The sequence below is a fragment of the Calidris pugnax genome, unplaced genomic scaffold (genome assembly GCF_001431845.1).
Source record: "Calidris pugnax isolate Ruff unplaced genomic scaffold, ASM143184v1 scaffold14, whole genome shotgun sequence".
In the NCBI taxonomy this organism is placed as follows: domain Eukaryota; kingdom Metazoa; phylum Chordata; class Aves; order Charadriiformes; family Scolopacidae; genus Calidris; species Calidris pugnax.
In genome coordinates this window covers 2,311,228-2,333,740 of record NW_015090793.1, presented here as the reverse complement: position 1 = coordinate 2,333,740, position 22,513 = coordinate 2,311,228, and the positions used below count along the sequence as shown (strand labels likewise).

The 22,513-nt window shown below is 36.1% G+C and overlaps 1 protein-coding gene across 1 annotated transcript in view; it reads left to right on the top strand.

Moving 5' to 3' along the window:
- Positions 1–1,153: 1,153 nt before the first annotated feature.
- Positions 1,154–22,513, top strand: part of JAKMIP1 (janus kinase and microtubule interacting protein 1) — a 98,851-nt gene continuing 77,491 nt past the window's right edge. Inside the window, exons 1-2 of the mRNA XM_014936042.1 lie at positions 1,154–1,317; positions 14,669–14,943. Of these exons, the coding sequence (XP_014791528.1) occupies positions 14,815–14,943 (129 nt within the window). The 5' untranslated portion in view covers positions 1,154–1,317; positions 14,669–14,814. The remainder of the gene's footprint in view (positions 1,318–14,668; positions 14,944–22,513) is intronic.

Genomic DNA, 22,513 nt, shown 5'->3' with positions numbered 1-22,513 from the left:
TTAATAATGACAGAATGATGCTGGTTATGAAAAGAATTAAAATGCTAAACTCTGAAACCGATTGTTGAATATTATAGCTTGGCTTCCCGCTAAGGTGAATGCAGTTTGATTTTTAAATCTCGAAGGAATGCTATTTAAAGGTGTTCCCCCGCCCACTTGTCCTTTAGCCTGTCCTGTTCCTGTACATCCAAACAGTTGAACATTGATTAACAAATTGATTTAGACTGAATATTTTATTTAGCTGACTCTGCGTACTGAAAAGGAAACGGTCAAAACATGAGTCTTCAACAATTAATGTGTTTTGGAAAGTGATTTTGTCGTGCAAATTATCCATAATGAGAGTTCCTATAACTTGGGACTACAAAAATCTGGACAAAGGAGAATCTTATAAAAATCTGGGCAGAGGGATTTCATTCTCTGGATTGCTTATGCCCATTTGTTCAATGTTACAGGAAAAAACTCTCTATTTGTTCCCTATTTGTCTTATCTGATTACTCATATTTCTTGCATATCTAGATCTTATTTATTTGGCTAAACTATTTCTGATATCTCCTTTATCTCCTCATCATGGAGGTGTAAACGATTTGTGCAGGAAAGGTGCTGTTACATAGTGCAGCTTTGCGCAGGCACTTTGCTTTAGAGAAAGACTGGCAGCTGCTCTGAAAAACTAGTATTGCTGCAATGTGTTGGGTATTGGGCCAGCCACATTTATTAAAATGTCTCTTTCTTTGTTTTGCTGACTGATCTGCCCAAATTGATACTTTTCCCTCTCTTTAAATTGCTGTAAATTTAATTTAGATAAACTTTGGTATTGCTCTTGTATTTCCATTTATTTTCTTAACATCCTTTTGAACAATCCAACTGTGCTGACTAATCCTCTCTACAAAAATTACTTATGCTCCCTGCCATGTGATTACAGATCCATTACTCTTCAAACACAGAAGTACTATAACACACTTGTGTCTGAAAAGCTTCTCTTGCTTGCAAATATAAGCAGGTAGTCCATTTGGGTAACTGATAGCTGGACTGTGGCTGGCAGAATTCCCACACGCGTTTTTACCGTTAGATAAGTGGGTGGCTGGTAATGGTCGTGTTGAGATAAGATAAACAACGTTTCCCTTAGTCATCTAAAAGTACTTCTCTGTGTGTTGGATGTTTGCAAGAGGTGTTGCAAAGGAAACTAAGCGAGCTTTTCTGATGCCTTGGAAAGGTCTCTCATATATCTAAGATTTGCTGTCCGATATTAAGCATAACAGATCTTCAGCCTATTATGAAGCTCCTTGTGTATTCATAAATGAGTATGAATGGGAAAAGAAGGTATGAACCAAGAGAAACCTATAGCCTATATGGTATGCATTCAATAAATAGTAGGAGAGACCACGAAGTTGGCAGTTTTGACAGTTCTCTAGGTTGTACTGTCCTTGAAATACCTGGTGCTTTTTTGTGATAAATGGGCTCTCTCAGGCTTCTGGTTGTCTTTCTAGCTTTTTGTTTATTTTTCTCCGCTCTTCCATTCAATTAATTTGTAACTTCAATAGCTCTGAACAATGTGTTATGAATATGAAGTAGCTTTGATAATATGATTTGATTATGACAGTATATGTGTGAGGGGAAAAAAAAGAAGCATGTTTTATGCATAGCATTGTATAAATGTTGATTTCCAGGAGCATAGTTTTGAAGGACACTAATTATCTCAACAACTGAAAGTTATCCTTTCTGAAGGAGACCCATCCTGTGCACATACACACATAATATATTTATACATATTTATGTTAGTGTATTATGAGGGTCTTTGTATTGCAAGTTAAGTAAAAACATATTTTTAAATGTGCCTTTAGGTGTTTCTGTATTATAATCAGCTCAGACAACAACAATCAATTTCATGGTGTTGCTCAATAGCTCAGTACTGCAGTTCTGCAATCAAGTTCTCTAGGGTGGCATAACGTATTATTTTGAGAAAACTGCTTTCTATCAGACTTTTGTTTAATTCATGGAGACCTTCCTGCTCCTCCCACTGCCTTGTGTGATCTTTTTGCACATCCTATATTTTACATAAAATTTTGAGTCAGTGTGCCTGAAAAATGGCACATACTGAAGCACTTCCATCTCCCAGCTGAGTTCACTTTCCAGTGAATACACTCTTTTGGGTGTGGATGGGGCTGAGTAGCATAAATATACTTCACCACTGCGGAAACGACAGAGTTCTGATTTTGTTGAAAAATTGCTTGCATCAGAGATGTTAATTTGAAGATACAGTATTAGCATAGGGTACTAGATTGTGTCATTTTCAGGTGCTCTCCTATGTTCTGTTTTACTTGCTTTCTGTAAGTATTTTGATCTTGAAAAAAACAGATTTTGTCACCTCCGAAGTCTGAAATGTATCTCACTGATTTGAATCTCTGTTATCCTCTTTACCTGAATTGTTTTTAGATGTTGAGCCACTGTTTACAGATTTTATCCAAACTAACAAGCAGATGTATTAAGCATTTATTGTCTGGGAAAAAAAACCAAAACAGAAGTTTTACTGGGTATTGAAAATTTATGATGTTTATCGTTACAGTGCCCTGCCCTAGGGACAGTACTGCTTCATGATCCAGGAAGAATTCTCTCTATTTATACTTTAGGAAAGGGTTATAAGAGAAGCTGGCAATTCAAGTTGGTTAAAGAGTATGACAGGCTAGTATGTCTGACAGGGATTCCTAAGTAGACAGAATTGTGGGTTTTGTAGGCGTGCTCTGAAGTCAGGACCATTAGGGATGCAAATCTGTACTTAGTCCTGAAGAAGACCAATAAGGAAAATGTTGAAGGGTGGAGGGGATCAAAATTAAATCCTTTGAATAGAAGAAAAGTTTAAATTTGATTAGTTGGCAACCCCTGAACACAGTGCTGTGCAGGCTTGATAAGGATCTTTGTCACAACCCTGCTAGCTTCTGCACTACTTCTTGCTATTAAAACCAAAGTTAGGGGAGGGAAATAAGTTCTGGTTGACTAATTTAAATTCTAGCTTAAATTTAAGAAATGCAAAGGGGAACCAGGTGTGGGAATATATTAAGATGTAAATAATCAGTGTCTGATCTGCAGCAGAGACTTTATTGCTTCATTGAGGGGCTTGCATTTCTGTATTGAGGAAATACATAATTGCCTTCTGGTTGTTTCAGACAAGAGTTTGAAGGGGGTGCGAAAGAATTATAGTACTTTTCTGTGCTTCTGAAACTTAACCTGGTCTTGTTTTGCTTTTGGGATCAGTTGCGCTTTATTCTGTCTGTTCAACTGTGGCAGTTTAATATTTCTGTGCTTTTCAGGAAACTGTGGAAAGCTGACTTCCCATCTTTCTCAAGTAAAATAACTTGTGTTAAACTGCTTGCAAGAGTGCAGTAGTAACAATTTCCTGCACAAGCATAATTTTATTTTTCCCCTGCCTTATATTTAGTGATATATATATATGAATGATTATTTTTTAAGTTAATAAAAGCTAATGAAAGAATGGGAGCTTGGAAAAGGGGTTATATTGCTGGTGGAGGGCAGCTTCCAAATGTGCTGGATGTTATTATAACCCAAGAAAAAAGAGAAATTTGGTAGTAGAAGGGAGGTAGAGAGTATTTGGGCATTTCAGTTAAATTTTAGATTGATCAGTGGAAGTTAAAAGTGGACCCTCTAGTCAGGACAGTGAAAGGAAACCCATTACCTACCTATTTACTGGTGAAGACCTGTATCTCTCAAAGGAAACATCTAGTAATTTCCTATCGTTAATCCCTTATAACATTGGCGATGTGTTAGTGAAGACCTCTATGGTTTGATATTTCAAGATTTCTACTGCTAAAAAAATAATAAATACTATATGTTTGTAACACAGCCATACGAATTGGTATTCCCAGGGAGAAGAAGGAACATGGTCACACTTAAGAGCTCCTGGTTGAGAAGCGGTGTTTGTGAGGAAAGAGCAGACAAACAGCAGATAGGATTTTTATTTAGGCTAGTGATAAGAAGTGGGCTATATCCCTGAGAAGATTAGCTCTCTTTCTTCCTTTATTAGAGCCTTCTTAAGCAGGCTCCATTCTGGTAGTCTGTTCCCCAGGGTATATGCCTTCCACCACCCCTACCTCCTCTTCTCCCCCCCCAACACCTTTCTGTTTTGAGAACAGTTAAGTGAGGTTTTGCTGTTGAAGTCACAGCCAGCACTCTAATTTTTGAGGCTTCTCTCTGCCACCTCTTTTAGACCATGAGGTAGGGAGAGGGACAGAACTGAATACTAAGATAAATTCATAGTAGAAATTATATGGATATGAATATATTTTTACACGACTGGATGCAAAGTTAGGATTGCTACTGTATCCTATTTACTTGATAATGCAACTTAATAAAAATTGTGTCCACAGTCAAAGATGATTTACAGAAGCTTTTAGACCCTGCAAAAAATGGCCTTTGCAGGGATCATGGGAAGAAGGAGGTTGTGTTCATAAAGAATGAAGCATAAACATCTTTCATTAAGCCACAAGGACTCCTGTAAACTTCAGATGACGCATCTTGGCCTCAACTTTAGCTAAAACACTGAACCATCTTTATGGTCTGCTCTCTGGAACTTTATAGTGAAACGAACACTTGATTTCCCAACAAAAGAAAAATATAGGTAAAAAGGATAACGATGTTTTTCTCTGAGTGAACAATAAATCACTTTTTAATTCCCCTAAATGACCAAAACAGCCTGACCTGCATTTGGCAGTTTGAGAGATACTGCTAGCAATGCTGTGCCCCACCTACGTTGGATACCCCTATAAACTGGATCTGCAACTTGCTTACTAGAAAGCTCAAAATTGCATATACAAGTAATCTCTGTTCTGTGTCTAACCATTCTTTCAAATTTAGGAAGCTTTATATATACATATATATATATTTGTGTGCATTCATCCATTTCTGAGCTTCAGAATACTTTGGAACAATCTAATCTCATAGTCTATAGTGGTCACTGTAAGTCTATTTGTCACAGACTGATTGTGGACTTTTGTATTTATAGCTAATTGCACGTTTCTCTCTTTTTAAGCTGAATTATAACTGAATATGTTTTTTGTTTTTTGTTTTTGTTTTAAATTCTGAGGGGTGCTATCCTTAAAATTACAATTCTGATACATGTATCTGGTAAAAGTATTTTCCTGCAAGTCTTCATGGCTACCACATTCATCTCTAAGCATCTTCAGAAAGCACATTTGTACTTTCTGATGGCCAACTTGCCAACATCCTTTCCAAAAAGCCTGGCATGGTTTGAATCAAATTTTCTGGCAGTTAGCAGAAGGGTATTTTATTGGTAATCTTCTCACGGTGGCAAAGCATTTTCAGTTTGTGGATATTGGAGGATGGTTACATAAAGAAAGTCTTTAGTTCACAAAGTTTCTCCTCTGTGCTTTTTTTGTGCTTTCCCGTGATTGTCTCTGTTCTGTTTAAGCTGAGAAAGAAATGAAAGTTTGTCTCCAGGCTCTTGCTGTGTTAGTATCTAGCGGTGCATTTTACTGGCTGTAGTTTTGAGCTGCTGCCCTTCTCCCTTTTGGAATTTAGAGTTGTGAGAGGAAAGAAGCTATTGTCTGGCCGAAATATCCAGTTTAAATGTTTTTTCTCCCAGGTGATGCAGTTGCATCTGCCAGTCACCAGAGTGACTTAAACTCTGTTCGCTGCAATGAACACTCACTCAAATATCAATACTTGAAATGCCAACATCAGCTGGCTGCTTGTCAGAGCACTGTTATGAGAAAGTTAACAGATCCTGTGAGGGAATTGCAGTTTTGTGGGACACTAAATTTGATGATTCCTGCCAACTAACAATTATAAACTCTTATAGGTTCTCATAAGCCTCATTTCTCATAACTCTTATTCATTTTCTCATATTTTAATATCCTCAGAATATCTTTCCGAGGTAGACAAGTGTAATGCCTGTGTTACTGAGAGATTAGGTGGTTTCGTCAAGGTTGTGTAAAGAATCTGTGACAGAACCACAGATGGAACCAAAATCCATCAAGCCTTAGCCTGTGTTGCCCATAACATAATCGGTATTATTATTATCCAGTTACATTTGAAATTAGAGTTGAATGTGGGGTGTCTTACTTCAAGAACATAGAAGTTAAACAGAAGTCCTTGATTAAGCAATCAAATATGAGTTTGAGGTCCTAAATTCTTGAGTGCATGTAGATACTTTTTGGGTATTCTGTGACTTTTCAAATTTAAGCAACAGCACTGCCAGCTCTGTAGTATATATATATTTATTTTGATCCCACAAACCATGGAACTTGGCTTTAAAAGTGGAGCATGATGACATCTTTGGAAAAAAAAAAGCATGTTCATTTATCATTCTTCCTGTATTACTGGAATAGGCCAACACCTTTATTTTTTCTAAGAGTCCTGATTTTAATGAGAAGATTTGTCAAAGCTGAGCTGCCCCTTGGTAGGTGAGGAAGGTTTGTCATTAACCTGCTCAGTGTTGCAACTTTCTTTATTGTGGTGACTAATGATGCTTGTGCTGCTCTACACAAAGCTGTGTAATTCTTCTGTGGTGGTGCAGTAAGGTGATAAAGTGAGCTGGCTGGCACAGTACAAGGTGGCTTGCAGGTTTACTAAAGGTGATTAATTGCACACAGTAATTATTGAGATGAGAGACAGTGGAATCAAATCATGCCACCTTTGCTTCACTGTTCAACTGGTAACTAGATTACATTCACATATGCCTTTTCTCCTTGTTACACCTACTTGACCTCTCAAATTTATCCTATGGATTTACAAAATAATAAAGTAAATACTCAGCATTAAGTAAAAATTTAGACGACACCAATTTTTCTCCCACTGAGATTCCGCCTCTTTTGAGTCATCAAATTGGGAATATGAACCACTCTCCCCAAGCCTGCCAGTTGTCTTGCATGTTTTCTATACAGCTGTCATCCTTGAATTTTTAATTTTTCCAGTTTCAGGTTTTAAGTATTCTGGCCCTTTACAATAAAAGAAATAATAATTATGGTTTTAAAAAAAAATATTCCAAAGGAGCCTTCCTGAAAAAATCAGATAAATATCTAAACAAAAGGGGTCTAGTATAATCCAAACCCCTAAATTTGGTAGGATGATTAGTCTTTGAGGTTTCAGTGACAGTGGATAAAGGTATTAAAGTCAGTTTCTGTATTTGCTGTTTATCTAGCCTAATTGTGAAATGCTGCAACTTCTTCTACTGAGCTTTAAAGGGAGTGCTGCTTTTCGGTGAAAGCACAGGGTTTTCCGTGCATCACACCCAGGGTACGGTGAGCAGGACAGGAGGCTGGACCTATGTTGGGCTAGACAGCAGGCACCTTGTCAGGTCTTCTCTGTGTGCTCAGAAGAAAGGACTTGGCACAGAGATCAGAGGAACAGCTCTGCCTGGCACTGCCTCTCTGGGGTTGTCATTAACCCAGCGCCCTAAAGGGCTCTCCCTCTGTAACTGAGCCCAGCTTGGAAGGTTGTGGAGGGAAAGGTTTGTTTAATCATTTTCAGTCGCATTTGAACTTTGCCTTTTTCTGCTACTGTCTTTTTTTTTTATTTATTTTTATATGGGTCACGGGACTGCTCTTTGTAGCATTTTGTCTTTTAATATAGTTAGTAGAGTGATTTTTTTAAATTATTAATCCAGAAAACAATGCTATGAGTTTAGTTGGATAAATATTAATGAAGAATGATCATTCATTGGAGCCAGTTAATGGTTTTTATTTATTTTAAGGGCCTGGGATCAAGCTCATAACCTTTTGAGAAGTGACTGAGGTCAATCTGTCAGTAACTCCTAGCATATTAAAGTGTTGTGTAGTGCAGAAAAGGAGTTGCAGAAGGCATCTGCATTGGGTCTGGAAGGGGCCAGCAGGGCTGGGGAGGGAGGAAGGAGGTAGTGGTGGTTTGGAGGAGATCTGGTTCACTTCCTCTCCCTCCTGGTGAGGCTGTATTCAAGCCAGTGCTCACCACCACTTTCCTGCTTGAAGACTGTCATATTGTATGGTAAGGCAGCTCACTGGGCTCTACACAGATGTCTCCAAACAAGCTGTGGTGTTGTGCAAATACATTCCTTGTGTATCTTTTAATTTTTTTCCCCATTCTTTTATGTAAATTTGTTATTTTTGATTGTTCTCTGCTGTGCCTGTAGCTTTGACCTGAGCAGCTGTAGTGATTTGAGGAGTTTATAATTTTCAGGATATGAAACAGGGGTCTTGTGTCTGAGTGACTTTTGCACCCAAAAGGTTGCATTTCTGTTGTTGCCTGGCAGAGGAGTGGCAGTGACAATGGTCCTGTTTAACTTCTATGTTCTTGAAGTAAGACACCCCACATTCAACTCTAATTTCAAATCTAACTGGATAATAATAATACCAATTATGTTATGGGCAACACAGGCTAAGGCTTGATGGATTTTGGTTCCATCTGTGGTCTGTAGTCACAGTACATAGTCCGATTGAAGTTTTGACCTGGTCCTTCAGTTGCCCTCCAAAATAATCTGTACAATCCGAGAGTTTTTATTCCCTTAAATCCACACCCCACATTCAACTCTAATTTCAAATCTAACTGGATAATAATAATACCAATTATGTTATGGGCAACACAGGCTAAGGCTTGATGGATTTTGGTTCCATCTGTGGTCTGTAGTCACAGTACATAGTCCGATTGAGGTTTTGACCTGGTCCTTCAGTTGCCCTCCAAAATAATCTGTACAATCCAAGAGTTTTTATTCCCTTAAATCCTTTTCCATCATGTAACTATTCTTCTAAATGGCCTGCAAGAATTACTCAATACACCATTACATCTGTAAATAACTTTTTTTAAAAAAAAAACTTTTATTTTAAAAAAAGTGTACATAATAAATTAAAATTAATCTTGGTGACTAAATGCATTTGTGATTTCTTCCCTTCCCTCTGCCTTGTCCTCTTCAGCTCAAACATTCCCTTTTACTGCATATTAACTTGTGACAATTTCTTGTAAATGAAGAGCTAGCTATTTTTGGATGGGCTGCTTGGGTCCTTTGACTAGAATGAGGCCATTAATGTACTGGATGCTATCCAATGGTCTCCAGTAGTACCAATCAAAAATAATTATTCGGTGTTATATGGCTGTCTGTAGTAGGTACACATATGTTTGAGGGTGTGTACAGGGTTTAAATGAGTTTGATGTACTTTGATTATTTTATTTTTGTGCGTGTGTTATGCAGTGACTTGGAAACATATTTTATTTGCATGTGTTTTAACAGATGCATACATGACAAAGGCAACCAATTAACTGAAGTGAAAATGAATACATTGGTGAAATTCATTCTGAAATTTGCAAAAGTCTAGTTCTATTAATTGTTCCATGAGGACCTGGAAGGCAGTGATTTGTGACAGGATGTTAAAACATGGGTACTGATTCCTGGGGGCAATGGGAATTTCCTAAAAGACTGTGTAGATACTGAATCTCAACAGGTCACTTTTTCTGATGTGCCATTTAAAAAATAGAAGCAATTACTCTCCTTGGCAGAAGAGCTAATTGACTTATTATGCTCATCCACAGGGTATCACCTGCTATGGAACCTTCTGAGTGAGGTGTCATAAAAGCCCAACTCACGCTACACCGGAATCTTTGCAAAGTAAAGAAGTTATCTATTTTCAACTGTGCAGAACAGGATTATGTTATTATGAGCTCTTTCTGTAAAACAACACTTAAAAATACTTAGATCTTCCTAGTGATTGCTTTCTGTAGAGTGTAGACCTATAGGTATATTGTCATTAAAGCAAGAATGGCTCAGGACTGTAGGCTGTGAATCTGCAAAACTGAATGGAGAGCTGCGAGTTAACAAAAAAATATGCTTTTGTTTTTATCCACCACAAAAAAATATATATAATCACAAATGGCACTTATAAAATTGTTCCACTGTAAGGAAACTCTGCGTTTCTCTCAGTGGGGTAGGATTTACAATAACCCTCAAAAGCTCTACTGTTATAGAAATAGGCCTGTCTCCGTAGGTAGCTAACAAATGAGTATCTAAAGTGCAAGTAGTCTAAAATATACTTTGAAAATTGTTCTGATAATGTGTATTTATATATTTAGCTGGGACATTATTTTACATCCTGTAGAGATGCCGTTGCTTTTATCCGATATTCAGTCATGTTTTATTACATAGAACTGAGAATTGAAGCAGGAAATTTGGGTCATCTGAACCATGTGAGAAATGCGCCTTGGGGGCATTGAGAACTATGAATGTTGTCTTCCCCATACAGTCACTGGTTGATTATCACTGTTTTTTTCAACTATACCATAGGTGAACTGGCAGTTAACCATAGGTGAACTGGCAGTTACTTCTGAAGTTAACTTTGTGCCTGTGTCCACTGCATTTACTACTCTTGGGTGCTAGGATAATAACATTTATTTTAAACTTCTTGAATAATCAGACTTATGCTGTACTAAGAAAGTACTTAAGTCTCATGTTCACAAGCATAATAAGGGTTATGGGTAGCCTGTAATAGGCTCTGCAGAATTGAAAGATAAAGGTTGAAGCAAAAAAAAAAAACCCACTATTGATGTGGAGGCAAAGTGTCTAGATGAAGAAGCTTTTCTTCTTTCCTGTATCTGTGTTTTTGCTTGGTGTTTCAGCTGAGATGACTCATTAACAACTTGACCTTCCAAAAATCATGTTGAAGTTGAATAACGTTGTTCAAATCTGAATCGAGACTGGAATGCTGAATTTTTGGATGACACCATTTAGTAAATTTTTTTTATTACCATGCTAGTTTATCCATATTTATTACTTGAGTTTATGGGTGTATTTACTGTTCCTCCTGATTACTATTTATTACTGTAAGACTCACTTTCTAAAGATATAACCCAGCACTTATCTTGTGTATTCTGCACAGAATCATGTTTAAAGACTTGCATTTTTTTAAATGGACTTATTATTCACTAGAACCTAATAAGTTCCTTTTTTTATTACTGTTAATGCTACCCTTTCACATTTTTGCAATAATTAATTTTTCCTTTTTTGTTATGTTTTATTGATATTTAATATCTAGAAGTATCATATAGCAATTCATGAATTAGTTTTAGGCCTTTCTTGCTAAAACAAGGGAAGAGATTGAGGTAATGATAAAGTACATCCTTTAAATCTGTAAAGCAAATGCAAGAGAAATTGGAAGGTATAAATGGAACACTGTTCAGCTAATTGCTTTTCCAGGTACATTAGGAATTTAATGGATTTCCCAAAACATCTAGCACAAACGAAGTAATAATTTGTTAATTATATTAAATATTTTGATCTCTTATATGCAAATCCCCTAAACTGTTGAACAGTTGATTCGAATCCAATCAAATTTATTTCTTTTGTTGGTGTTCTTTTTCTTGAATTACCAGTACCCCTATGCCTATCAAGTGAGACATTAGTATGATCCAAAAATGAAAAGGTGACTTGTGATTTAGAATCCATTACTGTTTCCTATGCTTTTTTTTTTAAGAAATATAAAATATATTCAAATGATCTTAAGGTTTGCAATAAGTGCATAGAACTCCCAGTGCAGGAAGTGGCTATGTTTATTCATGGAATGATTGTGGGACTGTATTGTGGTGGCTTCATGAAGTTGCATCTCAATTGACATATGGTGAGTTAATAAATAGGCTGTTGGTTGAAGATTCTTAGTCAATGAGGTCAAATTTTGTCAGATTAGACTATTTCTTTTCCTTTTTTTTTTCTCCGTTTGCTTCCAAGTTTAATTTTTTTTTTTTTTTTAAATCCTGACCCTTATCCAAAGAGTAAATGTGGGTAGTCAACTTGAAGGGAATCTAAGCACTCCCTGGTTCTAACCTTTTCATTTGGGAATCAAGCTGCACACTCTTCTGCTGTAGCTCTTGTGTGTCTGGGTTTTGAGCCTCTCTGAGTGCATAGAGAGGCTTTCTGTTGCTATAGTTCCCATTTTTGAAATAGATATGCTGAAGGACATATCTAGGGAAGAGTAAAAATGGAAATGTTTCTATGCCCACTGACGTAGGTTGATGAGTTGTTTGGGTTGTGGGTTTGGTTTGGGATTTTTGGGGGGTAGTTTAGTTTTTTTTGTTAATGCCGCTAAGAGAAGAGGGTGACTTTCTTAAGGCTAATTTAAGTGCCTAATGTAATTTGGACAGCTAAAAGAATACATATTATATCTAGACTCCTATGTTTTCAAAGGTAGAGAACAGCATTATTCTGATACCCTACCATAGGAGCTGAATTGTTATAGGGTGTGAACGATGGTGAATCTGGAATGAAATATGAACTCTGCAGTCATTGAGAATTTTACATGACCAGGACTTTAGAGACAGGCCATCCCATGAAGTGTGTAAATATAAGTTTAGATGTTAATATTGAATGATCTTCATAATATGCTTGGAAACGGTGCAGTCAGGAGTGATTATTGTTTCTGAACAAAATATACGTGGTAATTTCTAAACAGTTCACAGTAAAGAACTGGTTTTCAGTTCTCTGGATGTCATGTGTATCTACATCAAGCACAGTCACCTCACTTTCTCATTTTACTGATGGAGAAACAAGCATGTCTCTTACTTAAATGGTCTTTATTCCAAACTGTATTTGAGATGAGGGTAGGGGAGGGAATCTAATAAGGTTAAAATTCATGTATCCAGGCCAGTGAGAGATGGTTTTGGTTTTTTGGCTGCATCAGGAATTTTGGTTTAGTAAGGATTTCAGGAATAATGCCTCAATGGTATCGGAACAGCCCAGATAGCCTTTGAGATAAGGAACAATTCATTTCCACTTCTAGCACTGCAGATGTTGTGGAATTATTATAGATTGCATTTGCACATCTATGTTATTGTAGATTTTCTTTACAAATTGACCAGGGAAATAACACTAGCAACTGATTTTGAATTCAAATTTTCCATACAGATAAGGATTTTGGATTAAGTACATTGATTAAATAGTCTTTAGCATCAGAAGCTCCATAGCTTAATAGCATGTAATTTCTTTATTAAGAACAGTAATTCTTCAAGTTTCTTCTACTCACTGAAGAGTTCTTTAAGTTACTGTAAGAATATTGCTAATTTATTTTTCTTGAATAAACCATTAGTTGTAAAATAGCAGTAACACCAGTGTTTGTTTTGTAAGGTAGGTTTGATACATAAATAAAATGAAAAATTTAACTAAATTTCCTGTTTTTTTCATAAATTAGATATTAAAAATAATGAGTTTAAGAAACAGATTAGATTTTATTATGTGGGATAAATCTATAGATTATTAAGTTTGGAAGGAAAGACATCTGATATTATAACACAAAACAATGATTTCCCTTAAGGTACTTTAGCAAATAACTGGCATAGTTGATATTTTTTCCTATTGCTTTATATAAATTAAGACTTCCATGGGAATATCGTCAAACAGACAGACTTGGTGTTCTGAATTCTGTTCAGTCTTTTTGTCTAATTTGACTTGTCATTTTGAGTGAGATGTTTAACTCCTTGGTTTCTGTTTACCAGTCCTTAAAGAGGAGAATAAAATTTATGTATTTGGGTGAACTCACAAAATGGTGTTTGTCTGTACACACCTAAGGTATTAGTTTTTAACCCTTTAGAAAGTATCTGCTAAAGAACACACATGATTTTCATTCTAATACAATTTCTAAAACAACTCCCAGGCAGAAGTAGGTTGGAAAGAGCATTGTTTGAAGGCAATTTGGTAGCAATTTTCTTGGAAATATAATATTTCCCGAATGTAGTTCAGTATTAACGTAAGAACCTCCTTTCTTTGACAATTTAATGATTAAAATTATGTGGATATTTAAAATGAGCAGAGAATGAGAGAGAATTGGAAACTAATTCAACATTGATAGCACTTGTTGCTCAGTTTGTTCTTGTGGAGCACCAAGTTATTCTTAGTGGAGAGCAGAGAGGAAAAAAAGCCTCAGATTAAGCTTCTATAACTACTCATGAAGCAAACTAATCATGGGATTTCCTAATTATTGGAATTAGGGTTCTTTGTCTGCTATTGATGTTCTCCTTGAATAATGCATAAAGCTGATTTAAATAATGGAATAATTTTAAGCTTAGAGGCATACTGGGGAATGAAAATGAAGTCAAATACCTTCATGTATTGATTAGAGCATTTCAAATGGTATCAACACTGAACATAAGGAGTTTATATATGTGATATTTTGCAGAACTAATGTACACATGCTTTTCCAGTTTTGTGATATCTTTTCCATATATTCTGATGCTCCGAGACTCAGTGATAACTATGAATAATACAATTGTGAATTAAAACTGAGACAGTATGGTGAGAAGTGCTTTCTTCTTACTACAGGAAATAAGCTATTTCCACTGATGCACCGTGAGCCTCAGTTAATTTACAGTTGTCCCTGTGCCTCTTGGGAGTCCCGAGCATGATCCAAGACAGGTCTTCAATAAGATGTGGTTTCTGTTTAATATGCTGTATTCATCATAACTGTAAAGAATTTCTGTGGACATCAAATTACAGTGGATGGAGTTTAGATAAGATGATGAAATGTTGTGTAACTTCTTCTTTTCTGATCTCTTTCTTTCAAAGTCTAGTACACTGTGCAATATAGTATATACCGTAAGGAAGTTCAGTGTGCTTTAAAACTGGATGTGAAGTCTGATGTTTGATTCTGCTCAATGCTGTAGCCTAATTCTGTTCCTACTACTTTGTTTCTTTCAGGGCATGAGAGACCGCTCCCATGATGGCAGAGATTTGTGTGAAAGATTTTGTTGAACACTGCATGACTCCTAAATGCTAAAAGTAGAAGGCATTAGCTGGTAGCTCAGTGTGGAGCAAAAAACTTATTTTAAATTTAAAAAGTAATTATGTCAAAGAAAAGCCGTGCCAAGGGAGAGAAGTCCGACATGGATACTGAAGCCCTGCAAGCTGCTAATGAGGAGCTACGAGCTAAACTAACCAACATCCAGATAGAATTTCAGCAAGAAAAAAGCAAGGTATTTGTCTGTTTATCTTTTATGATTGTTTTTCTTAACAGTAGCACTGTTAGAATCCAGCAGAGCTTGAATCTCAAACTAATTCGCTACTGAAATACATTAGCCTTAAAAGTAAAATAAGGGACAAAGAAGTGAAATCAGAAGAACCACTGATGAACTGAAATTGGTGCCAACTATTTTAAATAATGTGCAAAAGGAAGTAAATATTCCCAAACATCCAGTCACTGAAATTTGCAGTCACAGCAATACCAATGGCCCTAGCTTAAAGGCAAGGCCTTGCCAATGCCTGACTTAAAGGCAACAAGGGAGTTGTATTTGATCTTAGCACTGAAAACTCTATGTTGTAAAAAGAAGTGTCTTCAAAGTCAAACATCAGCATCATATTCAAAGTGTGTCACTTTAAATGCCTATGGAGAATGTAAATTAACTGGAAATCACCTGGTAGGAGTCCTGATATGATTTTGCTGAGGTTATGTGTGCCATTACTTTGAGCTGTTCAATGATGCATTCAATTGCTAATGAAACAGATCCATCAATATTTGTCTATCATCTGGCACACGTTCAACAGGTATTTGCTTGAGTAATGAAGAGAACACCTAGGAGAAATTTTTCATTCATGAAGTAATTATATATTTGTAAAGATTAGCATTTACTTTTATGTATCTCTGTAGCAGTTTAAAGTAGGGACAAGCCAATGAGGTTATTTCTATGCTATTAGTTTACTGATCTCGATTAGTGCATTTGATTTTGCACAAGACACTCCTGGAGGTGAATAATATGGAGTTATCTGTGTTTGGTGATACTGTACTTGCAAGAGTTTAAAGGACTTACCAGTGGAACAAGTACACACTGAAAACTTGTTCATTTTATACAACATGGCTTTGTTCTAGCCTTGTCTCTTTATATTGTGGTAGAATTTGGAACACCTGAGTAATAATATTCCTGTATGTTCTAGTTTCTAACAGTCTGATACTCAGCTTTGAATGATTTTATTTTTCATATTTTAATTAAAAAAGCAAACAAAACAAACACCAACAAATATAATCTTCAGAATTTATTTCTTATGGAGGAAAAAGAAACAATAAACCCTTAATTATTTTTTGACTGATGCATGCAATAGTTGGCTGATACATACTGAACCTAAATTTGTGTTGCCTTGGAAATTTTTCTTCTTCACAGGAGAAAGTCATATCTCTTCTGAGTTTGCAATATCGATGAGTGAACAGAAAAGTCAGGGTTTTTTGCTATTATCTTCCTCATCCAACTGCTACTCCTGTTTGATGAAATGAGAATAAATAATAAAATGAGCGTGGCACAAACTACTTGTGCTTCCTAAAACCACGCACCATTAAATTTACTAGTGGCTGATACCCACTAAAATTGAATTTACCAGCTGATAAATTGTATTATTTCACTGTCATTTTTAGCATCTCAGTGCTTCTGTTTGGAAAGTGACTTGTGAGCTGATAGTATGTTCTATTTACATTAGTACATTTTTTTTAGTTATTTTTTCTTATTTCCCATTTTATTCTGTATCACTTCTTATGTAGAAATACAAATGTGAATTTTATTATCTTTTAATTGGCTTAACTTTATAATCATGTGCTCTTTTTATCTCATACCTTGGACAAAAGAAAGAATTAATTTTGAGTGTTTAAGTTACTCAGATTCTAAAAAAACTTACAAAAAGATTACACAAGCCCTAAGAAGAGTTTACCCCTGATATGCTTCCAAGTTTGTCACTTCACCTGTAATAGTGTCAAGTTCAACTCTGAATTAAGAATAAATTGTAGCTGCAAGACCATGACAGCTGTAGGAATATTTTCTATAACGAGTCTACTTATTTACATGCAGTCTGGTAAGGGTTGCTTCAACTCGGTTACCTATTCACCTCACTACAGCTCGAGAATTTCTTATTTTCTGGTGTATTGAGGTTGTTACAGGAGACATGTCTGTGTTTTGTGTGAATATGTGTGCCGACAAATGAGTGAGCTCACAGGTGTAATGTGTAGTTGAATTTGAAAGAGGAGATTGCAGCCAGGGTGCTCTAACATCCTACCAAATATACAGTGCAGTCCGCAGTAAATTCTACGGCATGTTGGAGTGTGTTTCTGGGAGGATTGGGGGGCAAGAGGTCTTCAACCTCTTTCCTACATCTTTGGTGTGGTGTTTGCTCTAAGTCATTTGACTGGAATTGGGCTGTGTAGTTTATTTCCCACCTGTGCTCTGTCTGTGTAGCAGTTACATAGGACGCCACGACTAAGAAAATGAGTAAATTAAAGCCATAAAGATTTTTCCTCTTTAGACTGTAGCTTAAAAATGAGTAATAAAACCAACAGAAATTATGGTTTGATATCAGAAAACACTGTGCCTAGAGAATTCTAAATAAATTAGATGGCTTTATTGGCGCAGAGGTAAGAGAGAAAGTGTTGAAGCTGCTAAACTGACAGCTCTGTGGCCCGTGGGACATAAACTGTATTAGGAAAGGTAATGAACTCTTGTGGGGCCAATTCATTTAATTTAATTCTCCTAAGCTATTTTATCCCTCACGTATATGCCTATATTAATGATTTATCTGAGGAAGAACCATCTAATTGATGAGAGACATCACAAATGGAAATTAGCATTAACACACTTCTGCTTGCAAACTGCTGGCTTCCCTGAAATAAAATTTTACCCAAGAGACATCAAAAACTTAAAGACGTTTCTCCTGTAAAATTGTTCCTGATCCAAAATGGATATATTTTCAGTTCTTTGAATATGCATCATTGTGGATCTTGCTGGTGGTGGTTTGGGCCCCTGTCATACGAGCAGCTGAATTCATTTATGTTGCTGAAGGAGCAAAGAAAATTGTGGCCCTGCCTTAGTTCCCTTGTACTGTCTCTCTTTTTGGCAACAGGTGTTTGATAGGTTGGGGCAGTCTGTTGGTATGTAGCGTGTCATCCTGGGATTGTAGGTTTGCTTCCGTCTATGGAGAGTCTGGAGAAGGAAATGCATGAACTCAACGTGGGCTTGCACACTGCCCTCTCCCTGCTGGTGGAAATGTTTGCTTGGAAGACATCCAAAATTTGGGTATCAAGTAACAAAAACTGAAGCACAAAAATTATACTTATTTTAACATGAATGGAGCCAAGACCTGCTGTAACAGAACCTTAAAGTCCAGTGCAGTAAGCACAAGGGGGTGCAGTGAATGAGCATGTTCTTGGGAGTAAGGCTGAAGAAAATGTGAACCAGCTCAATGTTTTATACATGCCCACATTGAGATCCATGAATATTTAGGAACAAGTATTACAAAGTACCTTTTCCTGCTGAAATGGTTAGCAAGCTTTAGAAGATAGTCTTCCAATACATCGGATAATATTTTGTTCTTGATAGCAAGGTGCTATAGTGTTTGCTGTCATTGTTGCTCCATCTTCACCAAGTTCTGCTGTTGCTTTTAAATATCCATATTTGGCTTGTGACTGTACATTTTATAGAGTTGAGATCAGAACATATCTAGGAGTTGGGATAAATCAGATGTTTCAACTCCACAATTTTATAGATTGCTTTTATAAGTCCTAGTGCTTTTCCCAGGTATCTTTGGGTTGGATGTTGAATCTGTGTGTAACAGTGATTCCTTTTAAGTTGGAAAAAAAGAAATTAAAAAAAAAACTATGTTCAACATGTGAATTTAAAAAAAAAAAGAGATAGCATGTCATACTGTCAAAACAGCTTTATTTACTGGGGATTAAAAAACTCTTATGGAAAATGGAGTTATGGCCAATATTTATGGAAGAATTCTAAATACAGTTGTTGATTTGAGAATACGGACATACTGAATATATATATATATTTATATATATAAAATGAAAGTTATTCCTGTCTGCTGTGTATGGAATAAGAAAGGAGCCAGTTAACTTACTCAACTGTAACTGTGTACTGGATAAGGCACTAGGCTATTGTAATTGGGAATGAAATATGGCAACCCTCTTGGAGCAGAGAAATGGGTGAAGTGTTAGAAAACCCATATTGGGTAAACCCCAAACCTCTTTCCACTACTGACTGGGAATAAAAGGAAGCACATCCCTTTGGGTAAGTTGTTTCCTGACAGCAGTTGAATGACATTTGAATTCAGCTGTTCTCTACGCTTGATATATAAATGTAATTTCTCAATCCTTAACAAAATTACTAAACCGAGAGAATTTTGGACATCTGTCAAACATTAGACAGTAAGTAACAAAGTTATTAAGAATAAATGCGTCAGTGTTACTTTAATCGGAATTCAAGATTATTAAATGAGTGAATATGTTAGATATGATAATGCAATTTCTAACTCAGGTAAAACAGATACTGAAGAGGAGTGAGACACAGACAGACAGATACTAAGCAATGATTATAATTAATTTGGAAGAATTAACAAGAAATTATGATAATTAAACCTTTTAGATGGTATCATGTTGGAAGAAGTCGATAGGAAACACAGTGGAAGAGATCCTAAAAAATCCTAATGTTACAGTGTGATCTACAGGAAAATTCTACTCAGAAGTGTAGTAGGGCCTTTAAAATTAATGTATCTTATCAAATTATATATCTAAGTTATTTAAATATGGAATAAAAGGGAAATCACTGGAGTCTTCAAAACTTTCTAGGGGATCCAAATATAGCACAGGGAAAAGAGATGTTTCATATATTAAGATGAACAGTGAGCAGAAACACATTTTCTGTGATCCTTAGATATTGTCACATAATGTTCAGAGTTTAGGTTAAAAGGTTATCAGAAGTGGAAATGCTTGAGTCAAGAAAGATTGCAGTAGATGTGGTGCCTTGATTTTTTTTTTTTTTTTAATTTATTCTTTTTAAAGAATTTTTTTAAATTCATTTGTTACTAGAAATGGGCATGCATGATGAGGATATTTATGAAAATGGACAGCGAAAAACCTCCTGTGTTGACTCTGTATTCTGTGGAGAAGGAACAATGAGCATGATCATAGATAAACAAAACAATCAGTAGAGGCAGATGGACTGGAAATATGGTGGCTGAGTGTACTGGTTTTGGCTGGGATAGAGTTAGTTTTCTTCAGGGTAGCTAGTATGGGGCTGTGTTTTGTATTTGTGCTGAAAACAGTGTTGATAACAAAGGGATGTTTCAGTTATTGCTGAGCAGTGCTTACACAGACACAAGGTCTTTTCTGCTTCTTGCACCACCCCACCAACGAATAGGTTGGAGGTGCAGAAGAACCTGTGAGGGGACACAGTTGGGACAGCTGACTCCAAATGACCAAAGGGACTTGCTGTACCATATGACATGATGCTTAGCCAAGTGATTGACTGTTGTGCCACAAATTAAAAAAAAAAAAAAATTCCATTTAAATCCAAAAAAAAAAGAAAAGCAAGCAAAATGAGGTTGTCCTTAGTAAGTTCTTATCATAACATTTTCATTGGGGCAGTGGTTTAGTAGCACTTGGCAACATACATAGCTTAATAGGTTATTGCCTTTAAGAAGTGCATAACTTTAAAATTATGTCATTGACTCCAGTCCATAAAACCGAATATTACATTTCTGTCTCAAGTGTGCAAAGTACTATGTCAAAAAACACCACCAGATGCAAATATTCCATGCTAATATAATTGTATTGTAATTAAAGAAATTCCTGCTTTCACTCCCTGTTCAGACATAAGAAAGGCAAGAAGCAATGATGTTTGGCATTATTTTTCTAAGAAACCGGCTTCTGCTCTGGCAATGGTGTTGTGTCAGTGTGCACTAATTATTAAAGATTTAACTTAGAATGGCAGAAAATACCTGTTTTACTGATGCTTTGATCTCCTGCCTGACTTTGTTATCCTATTGGCTTCATTTCTCGGTTATGCTTCATGTTCTGCTTATGAACAAAACAGCTTTCTTCATTTTAAAAAAAAAGTATGCAGGAAATTAAAGACAGACAAATTGCTTTAAAGTCAAGTTCACTTTCAAACTGAGATTAGGCATATGGAAAAATGCCACACTACTATTTTCATTCAGTCAGTGGCTCTGGAAGCCAAATATGTACAGATCTGCATAGCATGCAGGAGGGAGTGCGGGAAGGACAGCTTATGGCTTTCAGGGAACACCTAACAGATAGATCCAACTTTCCATCTTCTCTGACAAGAAGCAATAACAAGACAAGACTTCTTAAAACCTTTAGAATTAGGATGCATCTTTTTTTACTGAGTAATGAAGAGTGATAGACATTCAAGAGGCAGTCTAAAAAATCCAGGGGTTTTAGAAGGATTCTGCTTATTTACATTGCTCTTGCTGAAGCTTTGTAAGTAAAATGATTAATGAAATATGATAATACTCAGTTATTCTGAGTGGTTTAATATGTGTTCTTATAGACAGGAACAATGTATATAGATGTTGCCTTTCCTCAATTCAGTGAAAGACCAAAAAAATTTGAGCAAGTAAGCTGTTTTGTGTAGCTAGGTACTCCTCCAAAATTTTAGAATCAATTTCTTGTATATTAAAAATGTTTTTACAAAGTCAGATTCATTAATGTTTTGTATTGAAAACTGCCTTTCAGTTGTATGCTTTATGTACAATATAACTTTAAATTGCTGTAGTTTTGGAGGTATATTAACCTTGTTTATATATGCCAGTATATAGTTTGTTTTCCTGTGTCATCATTACTAGGTTTCATTGTTCAGTTTCATTTCAATTTTCCTTGCTCATCAGGAAGGGAATAACTAATAGGTTTAAGTAAATAATGAGGTTCATTTGCAAATTTATAAACTCATCATTTTGTGATAGTAAATAGGTAAGTGATTTATCTTTGTTGTAGCATCATTGGATGGTTTGGTTTGGAAGGGACATTTAAGGATTATCTAGTCCAACCCCCATGCTATGGACACGGACATGAGAGTTTTAGATTCTCCTGTGGAATTGGGAGCCCTAATACAAGCACTGAAAATCGCTGCTATCCACCACAGGCTTGGAACTAAATAACACATGGGTATCTCCTGCAGATAATTTTCAGTAGCCAGACTTAGCATTCTGGGAGAAAAACAAATAAATAAATAAATCCATCTTTCTTCATAAATATGTGTTATCTGAATCATCCTGGAATAGAGTAACAGTACCTGTGCAATGAAATTTCCTTCTGATGGTGTCTGATTCAGAGCTGTTACCTTTTCCACAGCTGTAATTATAGTGGTCTCCCAGCTGGTGTTTAGTCCACAGTGTATCTAGAAGGTTAATGTCGTGAAAATGTAGATACCTTTCCTCCCTCTTCCACTCCAGCCTGTTTCCTTTCTGTTTTCATTTTATTTATTTTTTTTAAATCTAGGAGAAGTTTGAGTTGGTTAATTCTCAAAGTTACTGTCAAAAATAACAGGATCATAACACCTTCTACACAGGGAAAGTCTTCTGTCCTTGCTGTTTGAAGACTTCAGGTGAAGTTCAGACTCTGGAAACCCTACTGTCAGTGCTCTGGGTTTGAGTAACACATCGGTCTCATTTTATGGTCACTTTTAAATTAAGTAGTAATCTTGGATTCATTGGATGAGCTATATCTGAGGCTTTTGAGTTAAGATGTCCCGTTTTGCTTAAAACAAAGCT